General features: G+C 45.3%; 1 protein-coding gene across 1 annotated transcript in view; it reads left to right on the top strand.

Annotated features, from left to right (window-relative positions):
- The window catches only part of ttll12 (tubulin tyrosine ligase-like family, member 12), a 32980-nt gene extending 11808 nt beyond the window's left edge, over positions 1-21172 (top strand). The window contains exons 10-14 of the mRNA XM_061268376.1: positions 8686-8837; positions 8910-8991; positions 9085-9153; positions 18947-19085; positions 20949-21172. Coding sequence (XP_061124360.1) covers positions 8686-8837; positions 8910-8991; positions 9085-9153; positions 18947-19085; positions 20949-21100 — 594 coding nt within the window. The 3' untranslated portion in view covers positions 21101-21172. The remainder of the gene's footprint in view (positions 1-8685; positions 8838-8909; positions 8992-9084; positions 9154-18946; positions 19086-20948) is intronic.
- Positions 21173-21909: the final 737 nt, after the last annotated feature.

Below are 21909 nucleotides of genomic sequence, written 5' to 3'. Positions count from 1 at the left end.
TTCGGTGGAGGAGGTCGATGATATTAAAAAGGCGTTGGACTTCTTCACTGAAGAAGTCTCGGCTGTCAGGCAGGAGCAGAAAGCTATCCTTAAGATGGTTGAGGAGGTTAAAGCTCTCCGCATCCAGAATGAGGAAAAGGAAAAGAGAATCACCTTCCTGGAAAGCAGGGTTGTCGAGCTGGAGCAGTACACCAGAATTAACGATGTGATCATCCTCGGAGTCAACATCAAAGCCCGGGCATTGGCTGCTGGGGAGGGAGGTGAACCCGGTGAACTGGATGTTAGCTCCACGGAGCAACAGGTGGCTACTTTCCTGCTGTCCAAGGGGATGCAGCTGCACTGCGACAACAACGAAGCTTGCCACCCTCTGCCCAAGAGGAGCCCCGGAGACAAATCCGCTGTCAACCAAAAACACAAGATTGCACTATGAAAACAAGGAAGAAAGTTGAGAGGAACCAATGTCTACATCAATTAGCACCTGACCAAGCGCAACACTGATATTGCCAAAAAAGCACGCTACCTGATGAAGCAGAAAAAAATTCAACACACCTGGACTACAAACTGTAAAATATTTATCAAGCTCAATGGAACACCGGAGGTAGCAAAAGCACTGATGGTAAGAAGTACAGAGGAGCTGGACAGATACCAATGATCATCATGCAGGACTGTAAAGTAAACTCTACTCACAACCATGACACACACCAAAAGAAGTCAAGCATCTACACTTGAAGACAATAGTAACATACCGTAATTTTCGGACTATAAGTCGCGGGTTTTTTTTTCGTAGTTTGGGTGGGGGGGCGACTTATACTCAGGAGCGACTTGTATGTTTTTTTTTTCAAAAGATTCCCCAAAAAAAAGTGGAACCGCAATGTAGCAAGGGATTACTGTAATTTGAATTTCAAGTGACGACAGCAGCGCAACGTCGCGTCATCATCAGCTCGTCGAGTCAATCTTTGTCCTTTATGTAAACAACCGCCGCGCTGCTGACGCAGCGTCGCAACAACAGGCTAAACGATAGGTATGCTAACGTGACATAAACACAAACTAAGAGCTGAGAACGGCCCTGACGTAAAATTCAGAGTTATTCAAAAAACTATTACATACAGAACGTTAATAAATCCATCTGCGTCGCTCCAAATCATTAAATCCGTCAATCGTTCTTTGTCAACAATGCGTGCGCGCCGCTGACGGCTCTTGCACTTCAAAATATTCCACAGGCCCATATAACGATATATAAATTATATATCAAATAACTATTATATAAGCAATAATGTTATCAAACCATCTGTGCACTCTAAATCATTAAATCCATCGATCAAATTCCTCGTCCTTTGTCAACATCGCCGCGTGTGCGCCCTGACGTCAGCCTCATCGTTATTCCACAAATCTACTATATTGTAGCGTTAAGAAAGTTCAAGGAAAGACGTGGGTTTGGTAAACGGCTCTTTATTTAACAAAACAAACTTACAGGCGTGTGGTGAAAGACAGCTCGGTAGAGTAGGACCAGGCGTGCGTAAAAGCATTGTCCGAGCCTCATCCACCGCCCCTCGACGAGTCGATCTTTGTCCTTTATGTAAACAACCGCCGAGCTGCTGACGCGACGTTGCGCTGCTGACACGACGTTGCGCTGCTGACGCGCGACCGCGACGTCGCGTCGCGCTGCTGACGGCAGCATGCCCATTTCCCGTGACTCACCCAAGATGGTGGACAGGTCTGCACGTCGTCAACCAGCTAAAGCGATCATCTAGTGTTTTTATGTATCTCTATGAAGCCAAATCCCAAAGTAGTAGTAGAAGAAGAAGGTGAGGCTGACGTCAGGGCGCACGCGCGGCGATGTTGACAAAGGACGAGGAATTTGATCGATGGATTTAATGATTTAGAGTGCACAGATGGTTTGATAACATTATTGCTTATATAATAGTTATTTGATATATAATTTATATATCGTTATGGGCCTGTGGAATATTTTGAAGTGCAAGAGCCGTCAGCGGCGCGCACGCATTGTTGACAAAGGACGATTGATGGATTTAATGAATTGGAGTGACGCAGATGGTTTTATTAACGTGTTATTTATGTAATAGTTTTTTGAATAACTCTGAATTTTACGTCAGGGCCGTTCTCAGCTCTTAGTTTGTGTTTATGTCACGTTAGCCTAACTATCGTTTAGCCTGTTGTTGCTCGTTCATGACTGTTCTTGGTGTTGGATTTTGTCGAATAAATTGCCCCCCAAAATGCGACATACTCTGGAGCGACTTATATATGGGTTTTTTTCGCTTTTTTGGGCATTTTATGGGTGGTGCGACTTATACTTTGGTGCGACTTTTAGTCCGAAAATTACCGTATATGTTTTTTATTCACTTTTTTGGGCATTTTGTGGCTGGTGCGACTTATACTCCGGTGCGACTTATAGTCCGAAAGTTACAGTAATTTATACTTATTCCTTTTCAGGCATGTGAACATGATTTATGGTTTCTTTGTGGTTATATCTTGATTGCTACTCTTTGTTTGTGTATGTATGTGTGTATAGTATGTATGTGTATGTGTGTATATGTATATACATGTATTTTGTCTTTTCATTTGTGTACAGTAATCATATTTTTTTCCACGTTTGAAATAAACGAAACGAAAAAGAAATGCAATTCCACACCCCAATATACCACAGTTGTATACATGTAAATGTAAACATGTAGATTCAGCTCGTTACAGCAGATGATCATTTTTTAGCGGCATTTAGTGTGACTACTGCTATGGGGTAGAAGCTGTTGGTGAATCTGCTGGTCCTTGATTTAATTGATCTTAGTGTCTGCCTGATGGCAACAGTTCGAAAAGGGAGTGGCCAGGGTGGGAAGTGTCCTTTAGAATGTTCAGTTTTTTTGAAACAGCGGGTTCTGTGTAGGTCTTCCAGTGTAGGGAGAGGGCAGCCCAAGATCTTCTGTGCTGTGTTGATGACCCTTTGTAGCTTTTTCCTCTGAGCTGCAGTGCAGCTGGTGTACCAAACACATACAGTATGTTAGAATGCTCTATATGGAGCACTGATAGAAAGACATCAGCAGTCTTTGTGTGATGCGGTACCTCCTGAGCACCCTAAGGAAGTAGACCAGGGGTCACCAACACGGTGCCCGCGGGCACCAGGTCGCCCGTGAGGACTGCATGAGTCGCCCGCAGGACTGCTCAAATAGCTCAAATAGTGGCACTTGTCAGTGAGCTGCATCTACCGTTTTTTTTCCGTGTATAGTGCGCCCCCATGTATAGTACGCACCCCTAAAAATGGCATGCTGATGCTGGAAAAAAGCTTGTACCCATGTATAATACGCACCCAATTTTTATGAATTTTTTAAAAAAAAAATTATTTTTTTTATTTTTTTATTTTTTTTAAGTCCCAATGATCGCCACACACGCAGGGAGGCAATGGGTCCCATTTTTATAGTCTTTGGTATGGTCTTAACTAGGCTGGATGTAAATTTTTTTGTTGGCATTGATTTCTCCGACTGCCCGTAAACGCACCACCGCGCTCCGTGCGCGCACGGGACAGCAAACAAGCAGGTGATCGAGCAAGCGTCTGATACGAGAGCATTGCGGTCGCATGGAGCGTGTTTGAAGTGAACAGCAGAGAAGAAAGGAACAAGGCAATTAAATAAAAAAAATGTTTGTACCCATGTATAATGCGCACTCCAGATTTTAGGACAATAAATTAGTTAAATTTTGCGCACTATACACGGAAAAAAACGGTATCTATTATGGGAAGAATAAGTACTTTAAAAATGATTATATTGCCAAAATTGTTATACTTATTTCAAAATATTGCTTTACCCCCTCCCACTGACTTGTTTACCTGGATAAGAAAAATTATTTTGAGTTTGATATGGAACAATGGAAGATCAAGGATTCGTCTCTCTCTTTTATACATGCCATTCGATGGTTAAGATGTCCCAATTTCTTGTGGTACTACTGGGCTGCACAACTGCGCTCCATGACTTTCTATTTCAATAACGATAACAATAACCCGCATTGGGTGGAAATGGAAGGTCAAAATTTAAAATTACCCCTGCACACATTTTTTTATTCTGACACAAAAAAAACAATTATTAGAACAAATAACAAATCCTCTTTTGAAACAAATGGTGCAAGTATGGTATGATGTTAGAAAGTATCTCAGAGATACACAAACATTATCGCAACTAAGTCCGATATGGGGTAACCAGTTGTTTACTCCTGGAAGAGCAGATGCCACTTTCAAAATATGGGCGACTAAGGGGCTGGGGACAGTTGGGAATCTCTACCCTCCACAGTCTGATGACTTTATGACCTTTGGAGAACTCGAGGTTGAGTTCAATCTTGACAAAAAACACTACTTTAAATACCTGCAACTGAAAAGTTTTGTAAAAGGGTATCAAAGTGACCTACGAAGGATCCCATTAACACGGCTGGAAAACTTGCTGTTAAAGAATAAATTAAGAAAAGGCATAATCTCAGAATTTTACATCCTACTACAAACAAATTCAAATGAAAATTCAAGAAGTAAATTATTATTCTGGAACAATGATCTAAATACTAAAATCAGTGAGCAAGAATGGGGAAAAGTTTGCAAAAAATCACAAGAAATATCTATTAATAGCCATCTAAGAGTAATACAATTTAAATGGTTACAGCGAGTGTACACGACACCTGTTAAATTGAATAAATACAATAAGAATATTCCAGATATCTGTGTAAAGTGTGGCTTAAAAGGAACGTTAATACATTGTATGTGGGAATGCAGTCAGATAAGACGTTTTTGGTTAGAAGTAAAGGATCAAATAGAGAAAATAATATCAAAAGAGCTTACTTTGGAGCCCTCGCTGTTTATACTGGCTCTATATCCAGAGAAACACAACTTCAGTAAAACAGACTCAATTTTTATTGATATAAGCTCGTTAATGGCCAAAAGATGTATTGCTCTGACCTGGAAAAATGTTACCGGACCGAACACCTCCCAGTGGCTAAAACAGATGCTCTCTTGTCTTCCATTGGAAAGAATAACATATATACGTAAAGCCAAACATTTGTTTGAAGGGATTTGGAGGCCTTTTATTGATTTCGTAAAAGACTTGGACTATTCTGATAACCTTGTTGGCTTTTGAGCCCCTGCAGGAAACACTCATTTTGCCAGTTGCAATATTACAAATAAAGAGAAGCTGTTTTGTTTTGTTCTTTTAAGTTAAATTAAACATATAATAGACAAAATGTTTGGGATACATGCTTTACTCATTCTAGATTTTGCTACTTCATTATTTCATTATTTGTATTTTTTGTAAAGAAATACCATGTAAGACGTATTTTGTGAAATTGTTTATGAATGTTGTACATGGAAAAAAATGTGAATAAAAACTGTATTGGGAAAAAAAAGTGAAGAAAATCTGCATTTTTAGTAATGACATGAATTTAATGCACAATTTGTCTTTTCGGGCCACATAAAATGATGTGGCGGGCCGTATCTGGACCCCGGGCCTTGAGTTTAACACCTGTGAACTAGACTGTGGCATACCAAACTATTTCCTTAAACTCATACGGGACACAAAAGGAGACAGGAAGTCTTTGTGGAGACACTTTGTCAAACTAATTGGCAAAGTTATCATTTACAAGAGTGGTCCCAACCTTTCCAGCGCCACGGACCGAATTACTGTCAGCCAATATTTTGTGTTTGATGATGTCACGATTTTGTAAAGAAAATTTCTACATTTTTACAACACCAAGCCATGTCAATATTGATGAAATGGTGGCCACGGACAATGTAAAAGTTGGGGAAGCTTTTAATCGCTACTTCAGGGGTCCCCAAACTTTTTCCTGTGAGGGCCACATAACTTTTCCCTTCTCTGATGGGGGGCCGGTGTCGGTTTGTAACAGAAAAAGTGTGACGATCGTAGGGGAGCTTAAATATTTTATTGTTTTCCAGAAAGCCACACATAACCAAATAACGGTTATTTAATAACCCTTTCCAGGTTCTTTACAGAAAAAAAGTCAGGGAACAAATAATAACACTATTAATGAAATAAATAATAACTAAATAACCCTCTCTGAGTTCTTCACAGAAAAAACAGGAAATAAATAATAACAAAATAACTCTCTCTGGGTTCTTCATAGAAAAAAAAGCCATGGAACATTAACTTTTTCTTAACAGATAAAAGTTCAGCTCAGTTGTCAAAGCAGAATCTCTCTGACACACATGAGCAGTCTCTTAAAGTTCTTGTGTTCCTTCCTTATAATCCTTTTGTAGGTTCCAGTAGGCTTGTAGACACCGCTGTCTTTTTTGTTAAAGTTTGCTAGTGCGTCATAGTCTGGAGTAAAATTTGTTGTGGCAATTCTTAGGCGAGATCTGAGGTGTTGGTCCGTTTACCTCGATCTGTGACGGGTTGATGTTGACGTTCATGTGGCTAAACGTCACGTCGCGTACGTCGAGCAAAATTGGCCACTCTCTTTTAAACGCTCGGCACTGTGTCCACCTTGCTTTTCCTTGGGCGACTCATTTTAATGGAAGGATTCCAGGGGAAGGTTTGTAAGTGGCTTAGCGCAAAACTGCATCTGAAAGCTCAGCGCGCGAATTACAAGAATGCTGTCGTCACAGCCCACGCTCTAAATTCGAGACTGATACAAATAGAGCCCGAGTGCGCCATGTCCGTACACGCACTTGTGAGTGTGCACCGAGCTTTCTGACACGGCCTCCGGTAGTAAAGGCGCAGGCGAGCGCTTCCCTATCTACTGGGGAAACGCAGTCATTGCAGGCAAAATGACCAAAAAAAAAAAGTTTAATAATACAATTTGTTCAGGGTTGGCGGGCCGGATTAAACGGTCCCGTGGGCCGTATCCGGCCCGCGGGCCGTAGTTTGGTGACCACTGCGCTACTTCTTTAATATGACAATAATGCCAATAACCAACAACCGACCTGAGCTGACAGGCCACAGAGCCCCACGAATCACCCCATTCATTCTTAACCCTGATAAATCATGCTACTACTCTGAAAATCAAACTCAGAAGCAAAGGACATTTATGGAAAAGACACCATCCTCCTATCGACCCATTACTATCTTCTCGTCACTTTCCAAAACAATTGAAAAAGCGCTAGCACAACAACTTATCCATCACCTAGAATCACAAAATCTTCTGCATGCCGCACAATTTGGTTTCCGCCCTGCGCACTCGACTAAAACAGCCTGCTGCTATTTGATAGAATACCTCAAAATGAGACTTGACCAGGGAGGCGGCGTAGGCACGGTCTTCCTGGACGTAATAAAGGCATTTGACATGGTCAACCATGACGTTCTCTTCGCCAAACTAACACAATTCAATCTGGCTCCCAGTGTCATATAGACTGGTTCAGATCAAGCAATGTGTAAAAATTGATGAAAATGAAACCCGCAACAGAAATCCGAATTGGCGTCCTGCAGGCGTCGATACTAGCACCTCTACTTTTCAGTCTCTGCATTAATGACTTAACCCTCAGCTCATAACAATACTAGCATACAGATGTAGGCCAACGACACTGACGTATATCCACGCGGCAAAGATGCTCCCACTGTGGCAGAGACCCTAACCAAGAGGATGGACAAAATCGCCAATTGGTTAGACTCCTCTCGACTAGTCCCAAGCGTTGCAAAAACAGTCTGTTTTCTCCTCAGAAACAAGACTACATCACCGGCCAGCATTCACAGTAAGAGGGGAGCCTAATAATGCAACAGTAGAAACTAAATACCTCAGTATTATTCTAAATGCCAACCTAAATTTAAAAAAATGACAAACAGTATCAATACAGCCTGTACGCCTAAAGTTCTACCATGCTATGATCCTATCCCGCTTCATATACTGTATAACGAGCTGGTCACAGGCAAATGTAACAACCAAACCCCTAAAATCAGTATACAAACGAGAAATACAACTACTAGCAAAAAAGCCCAAATCATATCACATCTGTCTCCTCCTAAATGAGTATGAGCTGCTAGACATCGACCATCGAATAAAGCTATCAATCCTGACCCTCATATTAAAAATACTACATGGAGCCGACCACCTCCACTCAGTTTATCCAGCCTGCCTCGGGACATACAAAAAGAGCACCCAAAAGAGCCACCCAGTGAAACTGCATCATCCCAAAAAGAAAAAGTACTTTTGCACAAAACTCCTTCTCATACATAGGAATAAAAGGATGGAATGAATTCCCCCAACACATAGTCTTGTCCATATTTAGGTTTTTAACGTAACAAAAAGCACCTGCAATCGGACATTCTTCGCTACTTCAATCAGGCTTTCAACCAAACAACAATGCACGATCAGACGTGCACCATGATTTTAATTGGACTTCTAAAACTTTTATCCTTGAAAAAAACTATACTCCCCATAATTTTCATTGGGCTATTAAAAGATTTATCTTTGAAAAAAAAACCTCGATGGTTATATGACAAACCCCCCGCCCCCGCATGAAAGACTACGGAAGAGAAATAGCACTCCTGATAAATTCGATGCAACCATCTTATTGTCGTTGTTCGTGAAATCACAATGATTTATGGCATTACATGCTGTTCTTTAAATAAATAATTCTTTCATTCAATCATTCATGTTTGCCCAAACTGGCGGGTAATTATTGTGCATACCTAATGTCTGGTTTTATAGCCACATAACTACAAAGGTAATAAATATATTTGTTTGCCTCAGGTTGTGTGTAAGTACATCAAGAACCCAGTACTGTTTGAGAGGGAGGATGTTGGACTGGTCAAGTTTGACATCCGCTACATGATGATGCTACGCTCTGTGAAGCCTCTACGTCTCTATGCCTACAATGTTTTCTGGTTGCGCTTTGCTAATAGGTATTGCATCATTACACCGTGATTATCAATTTGGAATATTTAATGTGGACAAATTTTTCTGAATTTCTTCAGACCTTTCTCCCTCGACCATTTTGATGACTACCAGAAACATTTTACAGTCATGAACTATACAGAGGGCGTGAAGCTGAAACAGGTACAATTAAATGCATTTCTTGATGAGTTAAATTTTCGTCATGGTCTGAAATAAGATTAATTGATATCTGAAACCGATGATCTCTGTCACCAGATTCACTGTGATGAGTTTATCTTGATGTTTGAGAAACAGTACCCACAATGCACATGGAAGGAAGTGGAAGTAAGTGATTCAAATATATTGGACCGATGATCTCATGATGGGATGTACATAGAAATCATTGTAATTTTCTATTTGACTCTTAAGAGTTTGGCGAGGGGAAAACAAGAGTCAATCGACTGTTTGAGAATCAGTTTTAGTTTGTACTAAAACAGTGTTTGTATCACCTAGCATGAAAAACACGCGTTATATGTGGGACTTGAAATCCTGATCAAAGACAGAGCTCGGAAGGGAGCGGCACAGGCCCCCCTACCAAAATGTCCTTGGACCCCAGGTGCCAGACCAGATATTGGCTATTTTCAGATTTTTAACTCTTCTATCATATCAAGATGGCGGCGCGTGCACACGCAGTGACCTCTCTCTGTCCCGCCCGAACGGTGTTTTGTTCGTTTAATGAGTGTCCGACAGTTTTATGTGTTCGTCTCGTTGTACTGAGTCGTGCTACAAGTACAGCAGGCAGGTTCTGCTCGACATCGGCGAAAGCGAGTTTTGTGGCGTTCTGGACTTTGAAGCGGGGACATTAAAGGAGCTCGGACTACTCTGTCCTGAAACGTCGCCGGACTCGCCTGCTATTCTTCCCCCGCTTAGGAAGCGTCGGAAGCGGTGTGCGAGGAGGCTGAAGAGGGGCAAGCGCGGAGGCGTCCGGGTCGGGCTGGCGGTCAACCCAGCTCGCCCGGCCGTGCCTCCCATTCTTTTGGCGAATATTCGATCGCTGGACAACAAAATGGATTACATTCGCCTGCTGAGATCTATGAACCGGACAGTGTGTAACTGCTGTGTGCTCGTGTTGACTGAGACTTGGTTGACTGTCAACATACCGGACTCTGCTGTACATCTGGAGCGGCTAGCGTGCTATCGGGCGGACCGGGCCATTGTAAAAGGGGGAAAATCGCGAGGAGGTGGTATATGCATCTACATCCGTGACGAATGGTGCCAGGACTCCAGTGGTATGCAAGCACTGCTCGCCACTGGCGGAGTTTGTGATCATTAAGTGCCGTCCTTTTTACCTGCCAAGGGATTCTGCTAGTCGCGGGATACATCCCGCCTTCCAACATCGAAGGCGACAGGATTGCGGCTCTTAGTGAACTGTACCAGGCTGTCAGTGAACAACAGACGGCGCACCCTGACGGTTTCACCATCTTCGCTGGGGATTTTAATCATGCTAACCTAAAGTCTGTTTTTCCGAGGCTTCGCCAGCATGTTAATTTTTCAAATAAAGGAGCTTTCAGAGCCGCCACCCTCCCCCATCTTTAACTTTCTGACCATATCACTGTTACTTTTACTGACACTGTTGGACAACGTCTCCCACCCTCTTCATGAGACTGACAGAGCCCTGGAGAGTTCCATCAGTGACCGGCTTCGTCACCCACGATGCACCACCGAGACGCATCGCAGGTCCTTCCTCCCTGCTGCAATCAGACTGTACAACCAGGCTAATCACTGTAGCTAACGGGCAATGATAACGTGCAATAACCGTATGTGCAATCGTATGTGCAATATCTGTCTACCTCATACTCTTTTTACCAGCTTTTTTTTTAACAGTTTTTTTCTTCCTTTGCACTATTTTTATTATCAAATATTTCATCATGAAGTGCTTTAGCGGCTTGTCATGGAGCACATCAGATCCATTCTCCGCACCACTATAGACCCCTTCCAGTTTGCGTACTGAGCCAAACGGTCCTCTGAGGATGCCATCTGCTCTGCCCTCACCCACCTGGAGAGTAGGGACTCGTATGTGAGATTGCTGTTTGTGGACTTCAGTTCTGCCTTCAACACCATTGTGCCACAACGACTCGTCTGCAAACTCGCCAAGCTTGGCCTCAGTACCTACCTCTGCAACTGGGTACTAGACTTCCTCTGTCAGAGGCCTCAGGTGGTACGTGTTGGCGACAATATCTCCGCCAGCATCACGCTGAGCACGGGGGCCCCCCAAGGCTGCTTGCTCAGTCCGCTGCGCTTCACCCTGCTGACGCATGACTGCGCTGCAACCTACAGCACCAACCGCATGGTGAAATTTGCTGACGACACAACTCTGGTGGGTCTCATTACCAAGGGCGACAAGACTCAATACAGGTTGGAGTTTGACCTTCTGACCACGTGGTGCAAGGACAACAACGTCCTGCTGAACGTCAACAAGACCAAGGAGATTGTTGTTGACTTCCGGAAGGGTCACACCAAACACCTGCCGCTGACCATCGACGGTGCTGTGGTGCAGAGAGTGAGCAGCACCAGGTTCCTGGGGGTGCACATCAGTGAGGATCTCTCCTGGTCCACCAACACCGTATAACGGGCGAAGAAGGACCAGCGCCGCCTGTACTTCCTGCGGAAACTCAGGCGAGCAAGTGCTCCTCCGGCCGTCATGACCACATTTTACAGTGGCACCATTGAGAGCGTCCTCTCCAGTTGTATCACTGGGGTGGTAGCTGCACTGAATACATGAAGGCCCTGCAGCGCATAGTGAACACGGCTGGTAAGAGGCTTGCCATTTCTGTCTTGTTTGCAATCCCGGTAGGTAATCCCTGATAAATCTTGACCAAAACTGGTCGCCAAGGACTTGGGAGTGCCGCCAGCGCCTCTGGCTGCGGATTTTGCTCTTCGGGTAGACAATTTGGGAGAGTGATCCATCAGGCCGCCCCAGTAGGAGGCTATTGGGGGTCACAGGGTCGACGTCAGCCAGATCAGCGGAAGCATAGCCCAAAGGTTTTGAGTTGAGAATGGCCTCCACTTCCAACGGGATGGTGGAGAGGACGTCCTCATGGATAGGCTCAGTACCTATACAGGTGCGGAGTGCAGACTTGACTGCTCGTACTTCTCACTCCCATACTCCACCAAAGTGAGGGGCTGCTGGGGGGTTGAAGTTGAATTTGATCTTATGTTGAGCGAGTTGACTTTGTAGGGTTGGACACGTACTTGTGAAGGCTTCCCGAAGCTCTTTCTCTCCTTCTTTGAAATTGGTCCCGTGGTCTGACCACAGTTCCGAGGGGGTTCCTCTTCTGGCAATGAATCGCCTCTAAGCCATCAGGAAAGCATCAGTGTCCATATTTCGTATGAGGTCCAGATGTACCGCTCTGGTGGTCAAGCACTTGAAGATGAGACCCCAGCGTTTCTCATGGCGTCGTCCAACCTTTACTAACATGGGAGCGAAACAGTCAATGCCAGTGGCGTGGAAGGCAGGTTTATGCAACTGGAGGCGTGCGGTTGGAAGGTCAGCCATTTTAGGTATGGAAGGCTTGGCCCGCCAGCGCTGACAATCTGCACAGGAACGTTGATAGCGACGAACTGCTTCACGGCCGTGAATGATCCAATAGGTCCTCCGCAGCTCTGCAAAGACTCGCTCTGGCCCCGGGTGTTTAAGGTCCTGGTCATATTTCTTTATGAGCAGGCGGGTCACAGGGTGTGAGGCGTCGAGGACGATAGGGTGTGGGGTGACCTCGTTCTGGCCCTCTAGACGGCGTAACCGGCCTCCTACTCTGATTAGGTCGATGGAGGTGTCTATGACTGGCGCTAAAGTAAGCAGTCGACTCGAAGTTTTCACGGGCTTCCCTGCTGACAGCTGAGCACAATCGTCTGGAAAGGATTGCTTCTGGGGTCGTTGAAGGATGAGTACCTCAGCTTGTCGGTATTCTTCAGCGATAGGTGAGTAAACCGAAGGGGCCTGGCCATGAAGCTCCCTTGCAGTAGCGTCCATGAGTTCCTGCCAGGTGTTGCATGTCTTGTTTTGTAGAATGGCAATGTCAGGTGAGGTGACGGTGGACCCACAGAAAGTACCTTTCCTTAATTCAGCGGCATCATCAGGTGAAATACAGTGTGGCATTTCTGGCCAGGTGGTTGGACCCTGTAGAAGGAAGGCGGGTCCTTGTGACCATCGATTGGGCTCCGACAGGGATATCAATGTCTTCCCTCTTGTCAGGTCGTCGGCAGGGTTGTTGTCTGAGTCTACATAGCGCCAAACAAAGCCTTCCGTAAGCTCCTGGATCTCAGCTACTCTTGACCCTACAAACACCTTGTATCGACAGGATTGTGAGTGTAGCCAGGTGAGTACAGTGGTAGAGTCAGACCACAATACTGTGCTGTGTACTGGGAGAGCAAGTTCTTTCTTAAGGGCGGAAGCCAACTGCGCTGCTACCGCACACAGCTCAAGGCGAGGTACAGAATGCACACACTTAGGGGCTATGCTGGAGCGAGCCAGAACAAAGGATAAATGTACCTTACCCTGGTTGTCTTCGATTCGGAGGAAGGCTACAGCCCCGTAGGCCTTTTCTGAGGCGTCAGCAAAGATGTGCACTTGCCGAGTGGTCCCTTCGCGGGGGCTATCAGCAGGCGCATACGGACGTGTCATGGCAATGTCCGGCAGATGCTTGAGCTCCGCCTCCCAACAGGACCAACCCTGTAGCAGGTCAGGAGGTAGTTTAGGATCCTCCCAACCTCGCTGCTTGTCCCACAGCTGTCTTAGGATGAGCTTGGCGCGAGTGGAGAATGGCAGCAGGTATCCCAATGGATCGTACTGTGAGGCTAGGATTCTATAAATGTTCCTCAAGGTTGGTACATCGTAAGGGACTAACTGCTGCTTGTAGCCTAGGGAGTCTGCCTGCCAGTTCCAGCTGAGGCCCAGGGTCGACTCAAACGGGTTGGACTTATCTTGGGCTAACCACAGGTCTAGACTGGTGGATCTGAGCTCTGAAGGTAGGTGGCTGAGAACATTTGGGTCGTTGCAAGCCCACTGTCGCAATTCAAAGCCGCCCGAGGCGAGGAGCTCCCTGAGCCGGTCCACCCGACCCTTTGCTTCGCTGGGTGTAGCCACACTCTGCAGGTAGTTGTCGACATAGAAACAGTGCTCCACGGAGAACCTCATGTCATCGTTTGACTTACTGGGATCCTTGACATGGGTTTGCAGGGCATATGTCGCACAACATGGGCTACAGGTGGTCCCAAAGGGGAGGACCTGCCATTCAAAGATCTTGGGTGGTTGTTCTACCTTTAGGTCTCTCCATAAGAATCTCAGAAGGGGGCGATCCTCAGGAAGGAGACAGACCTGGTGGAACATCCCTGTCCCCATGTCCCCACTAACTATACCAGCTCAGTTGGCTAGTGGTAGAGTGTCCGCCCTGAGACTGGAAGGTTGTGGGTTCAAACCCTGGCCGGGTCATACCAAAGACTATAAAAATGGGACCCATTGCCTCCCTGCTTGGCACTCAGCATTAAGGGTTGGAATTGGGGGGTTAGATCACCAACTGATTCCCGAGCGCGGCACCGCTGCTGCTCACTGCTCCCCTCTCCCCAAGGGGATGGATTAAAATCACATGGGGATGGGTTAAATGCAGAGGACAAATTTCACCACACCCAGATGTGTGTGTGACGATCATTGGGACTTTAACTTTAACTGCAATGGGACATTCTCGGAACCTCAATAGGACCGCTAGCAGGGAGGCACCTAGAGTTGGGCCTGGTAGGAGGAACTGATTAAGGGACTGGCCCAAAAATTGATGAGAACAGTTAAAGACGAGGCGGTTCTTCCCGTTATGGGTCACGAGGTGATGGGGGATAAACCAGCTCTCCGTTGATGAGGTATCCTCGCTAACTTCCTGCACTGCGCCTGACTCAATGAGTTTCTGCATCTCTGCTTGGTATGCTTGTCCCTGCTCAGGGTTCTTAAGGAGGCGTCTCTCAGTGCTGCGCAGCAGGGCCATAACTGATTCTTTAGGTGCTTGCAATAGGGGCATAGCCGCATGGCGTAACAGGGGAGTAGCGTATCTAAGGATGCCACTCACCTCGGTACGTACTGTCTTCGTCTCCAGCTTGCTGATCCTGCTTGGATCGTGTCACTTCCCTCTCTGGCCTGCAGGGGACTGTATCCACTTGCCAGAGCCTCTCCACATGCCTGTAGAGATCATCCATGGGTGGTGGAACAGAGGTGAACAGGCATTGAGCTGGGTGAGCTGGCCGCCCCGTCGACGGACACGGGCCCTGCAAGGTCCACCCCAGTCTAGTGTGGACAGCTGCTGGGCTACCATGAGGACCAAGCCTGAAAGGCTCGATGGGGGTTATGAGGTGGGGCTGGTCTGAACCCATGAGAAGCAAGGGCTTTACTTCTCGGAAGGTAGGAATAGGGATTCCACGCAGGTGCTTGAACTTCCTCTGTAGGTGGCTAACTGGGTAGCTATGTGGGGCTAGATTAAGATGGCTGGCTGTAAAGGCATCAGTGATCTTAAACATGACATTAGGGTAGGTGGGGGAGGAGACCCTGAATGACACTGTATGGCCATGCAAAACTTGGATGTCCGAGCGCACTAGGCGCAGTGGGAGGTCTTCGGGAGCGCCGTTAAGGGCTAGTGATTTAGCAGCGGTGGGGAGCAGCATAGTCCTCTCAGACCCATCATCCAGTATAGCAAAGGTGTCTAACATCTGACTACCATAGTGCACGTGTACTCGCACCACCTTCAACATGACTCGGTTCCCCACATGTGGTCGGTCAAGGTAGAAGGACTCGGAGGCACAGGTAGTCAGGCAGCTTTCAGCCTTTGGAGGTGAGTCATCCTTAACTTTCTCAGGTCTTATGTTAATCTCGTGGAGAGCGAGAAGGTGCTTGCCTTGACAAAGGTTACAGGGTTTCTTGAGGTTGCACTGAGCGGCGAAGTGTTGACTGGCACAGCGCCAACACCGCTTGTGCTCCTGGATCCACTCTTTCAGCTCGTCTTTGGTGAGCTGGGCTACACCACTACACTGGCTGAGGTAGTGGTCTGTACTCTCACAATAGGCACGGTATACCTTACACTTGTCTTTCCCTTTGACAGGTTTCTCTTTAACTAGTTTCACTGAGGGCTCCTGGCTACTATGCAGGACCGCTGTTTGCTTAGCCACAGGACGAATGTTCCCTTTAGTGCTCTGTTTCTCTTTGGAGCTCCGGCTACTGGTAGAATCGTCAAAGTCCTGACACCATGACTCGTGGCGAAGCCACTCTGACAGGTCCCTCAAGGTGGATGTGGCTCCAGATCGAGTGGGCTGGGAACGGCGGAAATCGGCCCGGTGTTCAGGAGGAAGCTTACTCAGTAGGCGAGCTACGTGAGAGCCACAACTCAGTTCAATTTCTCCTTCGTGGCCCAAGGTCTGGAGGAGACCCACCAGTGATTGAACTTGAAGGGCAAATTTCTGGAACGCCATTAGATCACCCCGCCTGACCTCTGGGCCATCCAGGACGCTCGATATCTTCTTTAGGGCAAGCTGATGAGGTTGACCATATTTGTCATAGAGAGCTGTCATGGTGTCCGTGTAGGGGGTTGGGGAGTTTAGATAGGCGTCATATATCAGTTTGGCCTCCTCTAACTTATGATGGTCTACTAGTACCTGATACTTGAAGAGTTCTGTAGCATTGGAGGGGAGGAGGTTCTCTAATGCTATACGTAGCCGGGCAAACTCACTAGGGTCCGGGAAAGTGAACTTGGGAATGGTCGGTTGGGGTCCTCTGTACACTGGCTCTGGGAATGGAGGTTGCATGTAAGGGGTGGTTCTGTGAGAGTGTGGCACTTGAAGATGTGATGGACCAGTTGGGGATGCCCTTAGAGGTAAGGGTAAGTTACATGGCGGTACAGGAGGAACATGGGAGGACTCAAGGCTAGAAGGAATGAACTGTGGATGACGGAATTGGGCTGGTTGTGGCTGAGGCCTGTAGTGTAGAGGCTTGGTCTTCGGTGGAGTCAGGTAAGGAGGTAACTGATGAGCTCCCAGATTAAAGGCACTGAGGTTGGCGTTTAGGGCTTCCTCGGGTTCAGGCCATGGCGGGGGATCAGGCCAATCCTCCTCTTCCTCTGACTCAGTGAATGTCGAGCTGTTGCTCGTGGTGACGGCCCCATCAGGTGGTTTGGGACTGGAACATGCTGGTAGAGGGATGTTCACTTGACTCGTGCCTGTTCTTAAAGAGTGGGCCACGTCAATCAGCTGCTGAAGGTCACTACGGGCTTAGCTCCTTCAGTCCGGCATGGATGGCTTCGTGAGTCTCACGCAGAACCGCATTCTCATCTTGTAAGGTTTGGCGGTTCGGGTGGTACATCGGGTCCTGGGTTGGCTGTTGTTGGTATGACTGGACAGGTGCAGATAAGGTTCTATCATCCGCATTCCTCCTCCGGGTGAAGCTTGAGGCTAGCTGAGGGGCTCTATACTGAGTAGCATCCTCGAACCTCTCCGGGTGAAGTTGAGGTGCATGCAAGGAGATCGTCTGGACTAGTCCCTTCTGTGGATATGACGGTCTGCCTGTTGGGGTCGGTGTAAACGAGTCCCACCGTGGTTGGCCGCTGTGGTCATATCCCACATCTCGAAGTCCTGCATCCAAGCTGGGGGTTGCGTCCGACGTTTTGGCCTGACATCCAGGTGTCTTTCTTGATCTTGCTCCATCCTGAACACTATATCCGGCTCGAAGGACCACAATGTTGGGGAGGTCTTTAACCCACTAAACCAAAAAGCACTCGCGGAGATAGTTCTTCAGTCCAAAAAAGGTATTTATTTACATTAAACATACATCTCCGGGTTGACTTTCATACAAGAAAAATAAAACAATAAAACATAATCTAGTAATGATTTTAGTGATCTTCGTGGTTGAAAAAACTGTATCACTACTTGTTGGGGAGGGTAATACGCTAGATCTTGGGTGTATATAGTGTACAAGATGGTGTATCGGTCAGAATACAGGAGGCCGCAAAGGACGCTGGACACAGGGAATGGCCAAAAAGGTAGATGGATGGATGGACAGGTTTATTGAGTTGCAGAATTGAAGGTTTATAGAATGGCGGACTTTTTTGGTCATGAACTCGGCTTTACTTTGCTTCAACTGTGACTAGCGAACTTCTACACCACCATACCGTGAACTGCTCTCTTCCGGACTGCCCTGCTCATGCGCGGAGAATGCCGCGTCAAGTCACGTGACATGTGGAGCGGGAACACAAGGCAGAGCCGCTGCCAACACAAACATGCACATAGAACAGCACAACATGCAAACAATGTTACAGCCTTTTGTACACTACTCTTCCTTCAACACCAAGAAAAGCCAAAAGGAAAGCACACCTGTCCCAACTCCGTCATTATAGGTAGGAGGTGGCTGCAAAGGAGGAGAAGACTTGACTGGCACTGGCCCTATCTGGCTTCACATATATGTAGAACAGAAATAATTCATAGGCCAGACCACAAACAATAATAATATTAATACAATCAATATAAGAAATTAACTAGGCTCTAACACCCCCACACCCCAAGGACAAAATCCTACCTCTTTCTCCCGTCATTGCCATTGGCATTTCTGGGTCATATACCAACCAATAGCTTAAAGCAACTCTTTTCAAAGCTGAAATTTCGACATTCATGTCGGATTTGGAGAACATGCTAAAACACATATTTTGAAGACACCCTCCAAGGTTTATAAAGATTGGATAAATGGTCAATGAGTACTTTAATCCTCATACCTCGATAATAAGATTTATGCAAAAAGATTTACTTCATCAACATTAAACCTTCAAAGATAATAGTGGTCTACAGTCAGACCCCTGTGGCATGTCATTGCTAAATTTTATATACATTATTATTATTATCATTATATTATTATTATTATTATTTACTATAGTCATTATTTACTTGTTAACCAACTGTAAAATATCTGAAAATACTTAGAATGAATATTTTACCAACACTTCAAATGACTGTGCTACATATCCTGTCAATCAAAACCTGTTGATTATTTTTGATCCAGCAATGGCCAACAATGGTAGTTGCCAAATCCGTTTTTTAAAGCATCATACATCTTTTCCTCTCTCAGGCACAATTGTTTGAAGCCTTTAAGAGGCTCTTCCAGGCCGCTTCATCTCGACCTGCCCCATATGGTATTTGTCCATACCCATCTTCTCGTGCAATCTATGCTGTAGACCTCATGCTGAAGTGGAGAACAGATGACAATGGCAAGTATTTGACTCAATTTTTGTAAAATTATCAGTCATAGAAACATCTATTAAAAACAAAGAGTATCGTATTTTCCGGACTAAAAGTCGCTCCGGAGTACAAGTCACACCAGCCATAAAATGCATAATAAAGAAGATAAAAACATAAGTCGCACCGGAGTACAAGTCGCATTTTTGGGGGAACTTTATTTGGCAAAATACAACACCAAGAACAAACATGAATGGGCAACAACAGGGTAAACGATACGGTATGCTAACGTTACATAAACTGAGAATGTGCCTGACGTCACATCCATCCATCCATTTTCTCTACCGCTTGTCCCCACAGGGGTCGCAGGCGTGCTGGAGCCTATCCCAGCAGTCATCATGTAGTAGGCGGGGGACCCTAAACTGGTTGCCAGCCACTCGCAGGGCACACAGAGACGAACAACCATTCGCGATCACACTTAGGGACAATTTGGGGTGCTCAATCGGCCTATCAAGCATGTTTTTAGGATGTGGGAGGAAACGGGAGTACCCGGAGAAAACCCACGCGGGCACGGGGAGAACATGCAGACTCCACACAGGGAGGGCCGGAGGTGGAATCGAACCCGCACCCTCCTAACCGTGAGGCGGACGTGCTAACCAGTTCGTCACCAAGCCGCCTCTAATGTAACATATTAACAGTTACTTAACTATGACATAAATAACAAAGATGCTCTTAAAGGAAGTGACGTTGCGAGAGGGGTGACTGTGCTTACCAACAAACCTTTGTTGTGTTTTTTCACAATTAAAAAAGATATCTTTTACTATTAGAATGAAACACACAAGCGAGTTCCTACCGATACGGCAATACATTCCCCAGCCTAGCCTACTCTATTAATTCAGTATATTATTTATATTATTTATTTATGCATTACCTACTCACTTATTTATGCATTCTGTGGTGTAAAATAATGAAAAAAAGCTTTAAAAAAGCGGGGGGGGTTTTGGCTTGAAACTGATTACATTTTTTTTCCATTATTTGTAATGGGAAGACATGATTCGGAATTCGAACGATTCACTTCTCAAACAGCCTTCTGGAACTGATTGTGGTCGAAAACCGAGGCTCCACTGTATATATAAAATAACTACAGCATAAATAAGTTTATCGAAGCATCTGTGGCACGCCAAATCATTAAATCCACCGAAATCTTCGTCATCTGTGTCACTTATAAACAACGCCGCTGCTTACTCCGGAAGTAGATGCGGCACTGACTTTAGTTGCTCATAGTCAGTTGTAGTTCCAATTATTCCACAGGCCTAGAGTGCCCTCATGCTGTTTAGTGTGAAAATAACATGTGACGTGATATCCAAGTAAGTAAGTAATGATCAAGTAATAATGTGTTAATAGTTTCACATATAAGTTGCTCCTGAGTATATGTCGCACCCCCGGCCAAACTATGAAAAAAACTGCGACTAATAGTCCATGATTCCAATGAATCCATGAGTTGGTCATTTGGCTTGATCATCGAGTTAGTTCATTCCACAATTTGTGCATTGAACTTTTGTAGAAGGTTTCAATTGTCCCCATAATTGACATCATTAGCGAGTCCCTCTTTTCTGCATACCAGGTTGTAGTAAAATCCTGTGACTCTTTGGCCAGTCAGACTACACCTAAATCTATGCTTGATCATATTGAAGCACAAATTGCTTTTATTTCATTATCTTCGGAAAGTTAAATCAGTTATTTTTATCAAACAGAGTTGTAACTACTTAAGTGTCATCAGATGACTTAATTTTTGAATTCTTACTACTTGTTGCATTTATGTATTCAATCTAGTGAGAGAAAAAAAATTGTCATTTAGTAAAATAAATAGCTGTCTTGTTTTTAATTCACGGCAGGTGAGCGTACCATGGTTCCTCAGATTCTTGAGTTCAACTTCAGCCCAGACTGCACCCGGGCCTGCCTCTACCACCCAGACTTCTACAACCACATGTTCCAGACGCTGTTCTTGGACCAGCCTGAGGCCTGCCCTGTTACACAGATTGCATAATCATGTGGAGCTGCAAAAAGTTTGTTTGTGCTTTATGGAAATAAACGTACCAACAAGGTTGTCAAAGTAGAAGTGTGTCGTTGATGCTTGTAAACTTTAGAATACTTTAGAATCTAAAGTATCAGACTGGAATGCTCTGAATGTCTTTCAAATAGAAAATGCCCAAATCCTGTTTGGAATACTTTGGCTTGCTGTTCCACATGCACCCTCAAAATCTTTTTCAAATTGCTTCAAAAACCCTTTATTATAAGGGAGTAGAATCAAAGCAATCACCATTCGAGATCTATTCACCACCTCTGCATTAAAGCGGCAAGAAGTAAATTATACAAGGCTCCCATCTAGTGAAAACCTATGAATGCATTTCCCTTGAGCACAGTGGAGGATTTAAAATAAATTCATATCATGAGAATTTAAATCAAATACAGATATTATATTAATATTTCCCTATAATCATTGCAAATGTAATTGACCCATTTCATAATACTTCTATTTTTTTATATTTACCGTATTTTGAGCCCTATTAGGCGCACCGGGGTATAAGGCGCACCTTCAATGAACGGCCCATTTTAAAACTTTGTCCATATATAAGGCGCACCGGACTATAAGGCGCATAAAATAGAAGCTTTACTGCAACAAACTGAGGTTGACTAGGGTTGCGGTATGCACCCACTAACCAATAACCAACGAACCCTCTGTAAACAATCGCGTTTCTCAAACGATCTCCTATAAAATGATTGGAACTGACTAAAGTTCGATCTCACGCATTGGTACTACTTACCTATGTTTCCCTTCCATATCGATCCGTAGAT

This window comes from Syngnathus typhle, linkage group LG21, assembly GCF_033458585.1.
Source record: "Syngnathus typhle isolate RoL2023-S1 ecotype Sweden linkage group LG21, RoL_Styp_1.0, whole genome shotgun sequence".
In the NCBI taxonomy this organism is placed as follows: Eukaryota; Metazoa; Chordata; class Actinopteri; order Syngnathiformes; family Syngnathidae; genus Syngnathus; species Syngnathus typhle.
The sequence above is the reverse complement of the archived record's forward strand: the minus strand, read 5'-3'. Positions and strand labels throughout refer to the sequence as shown.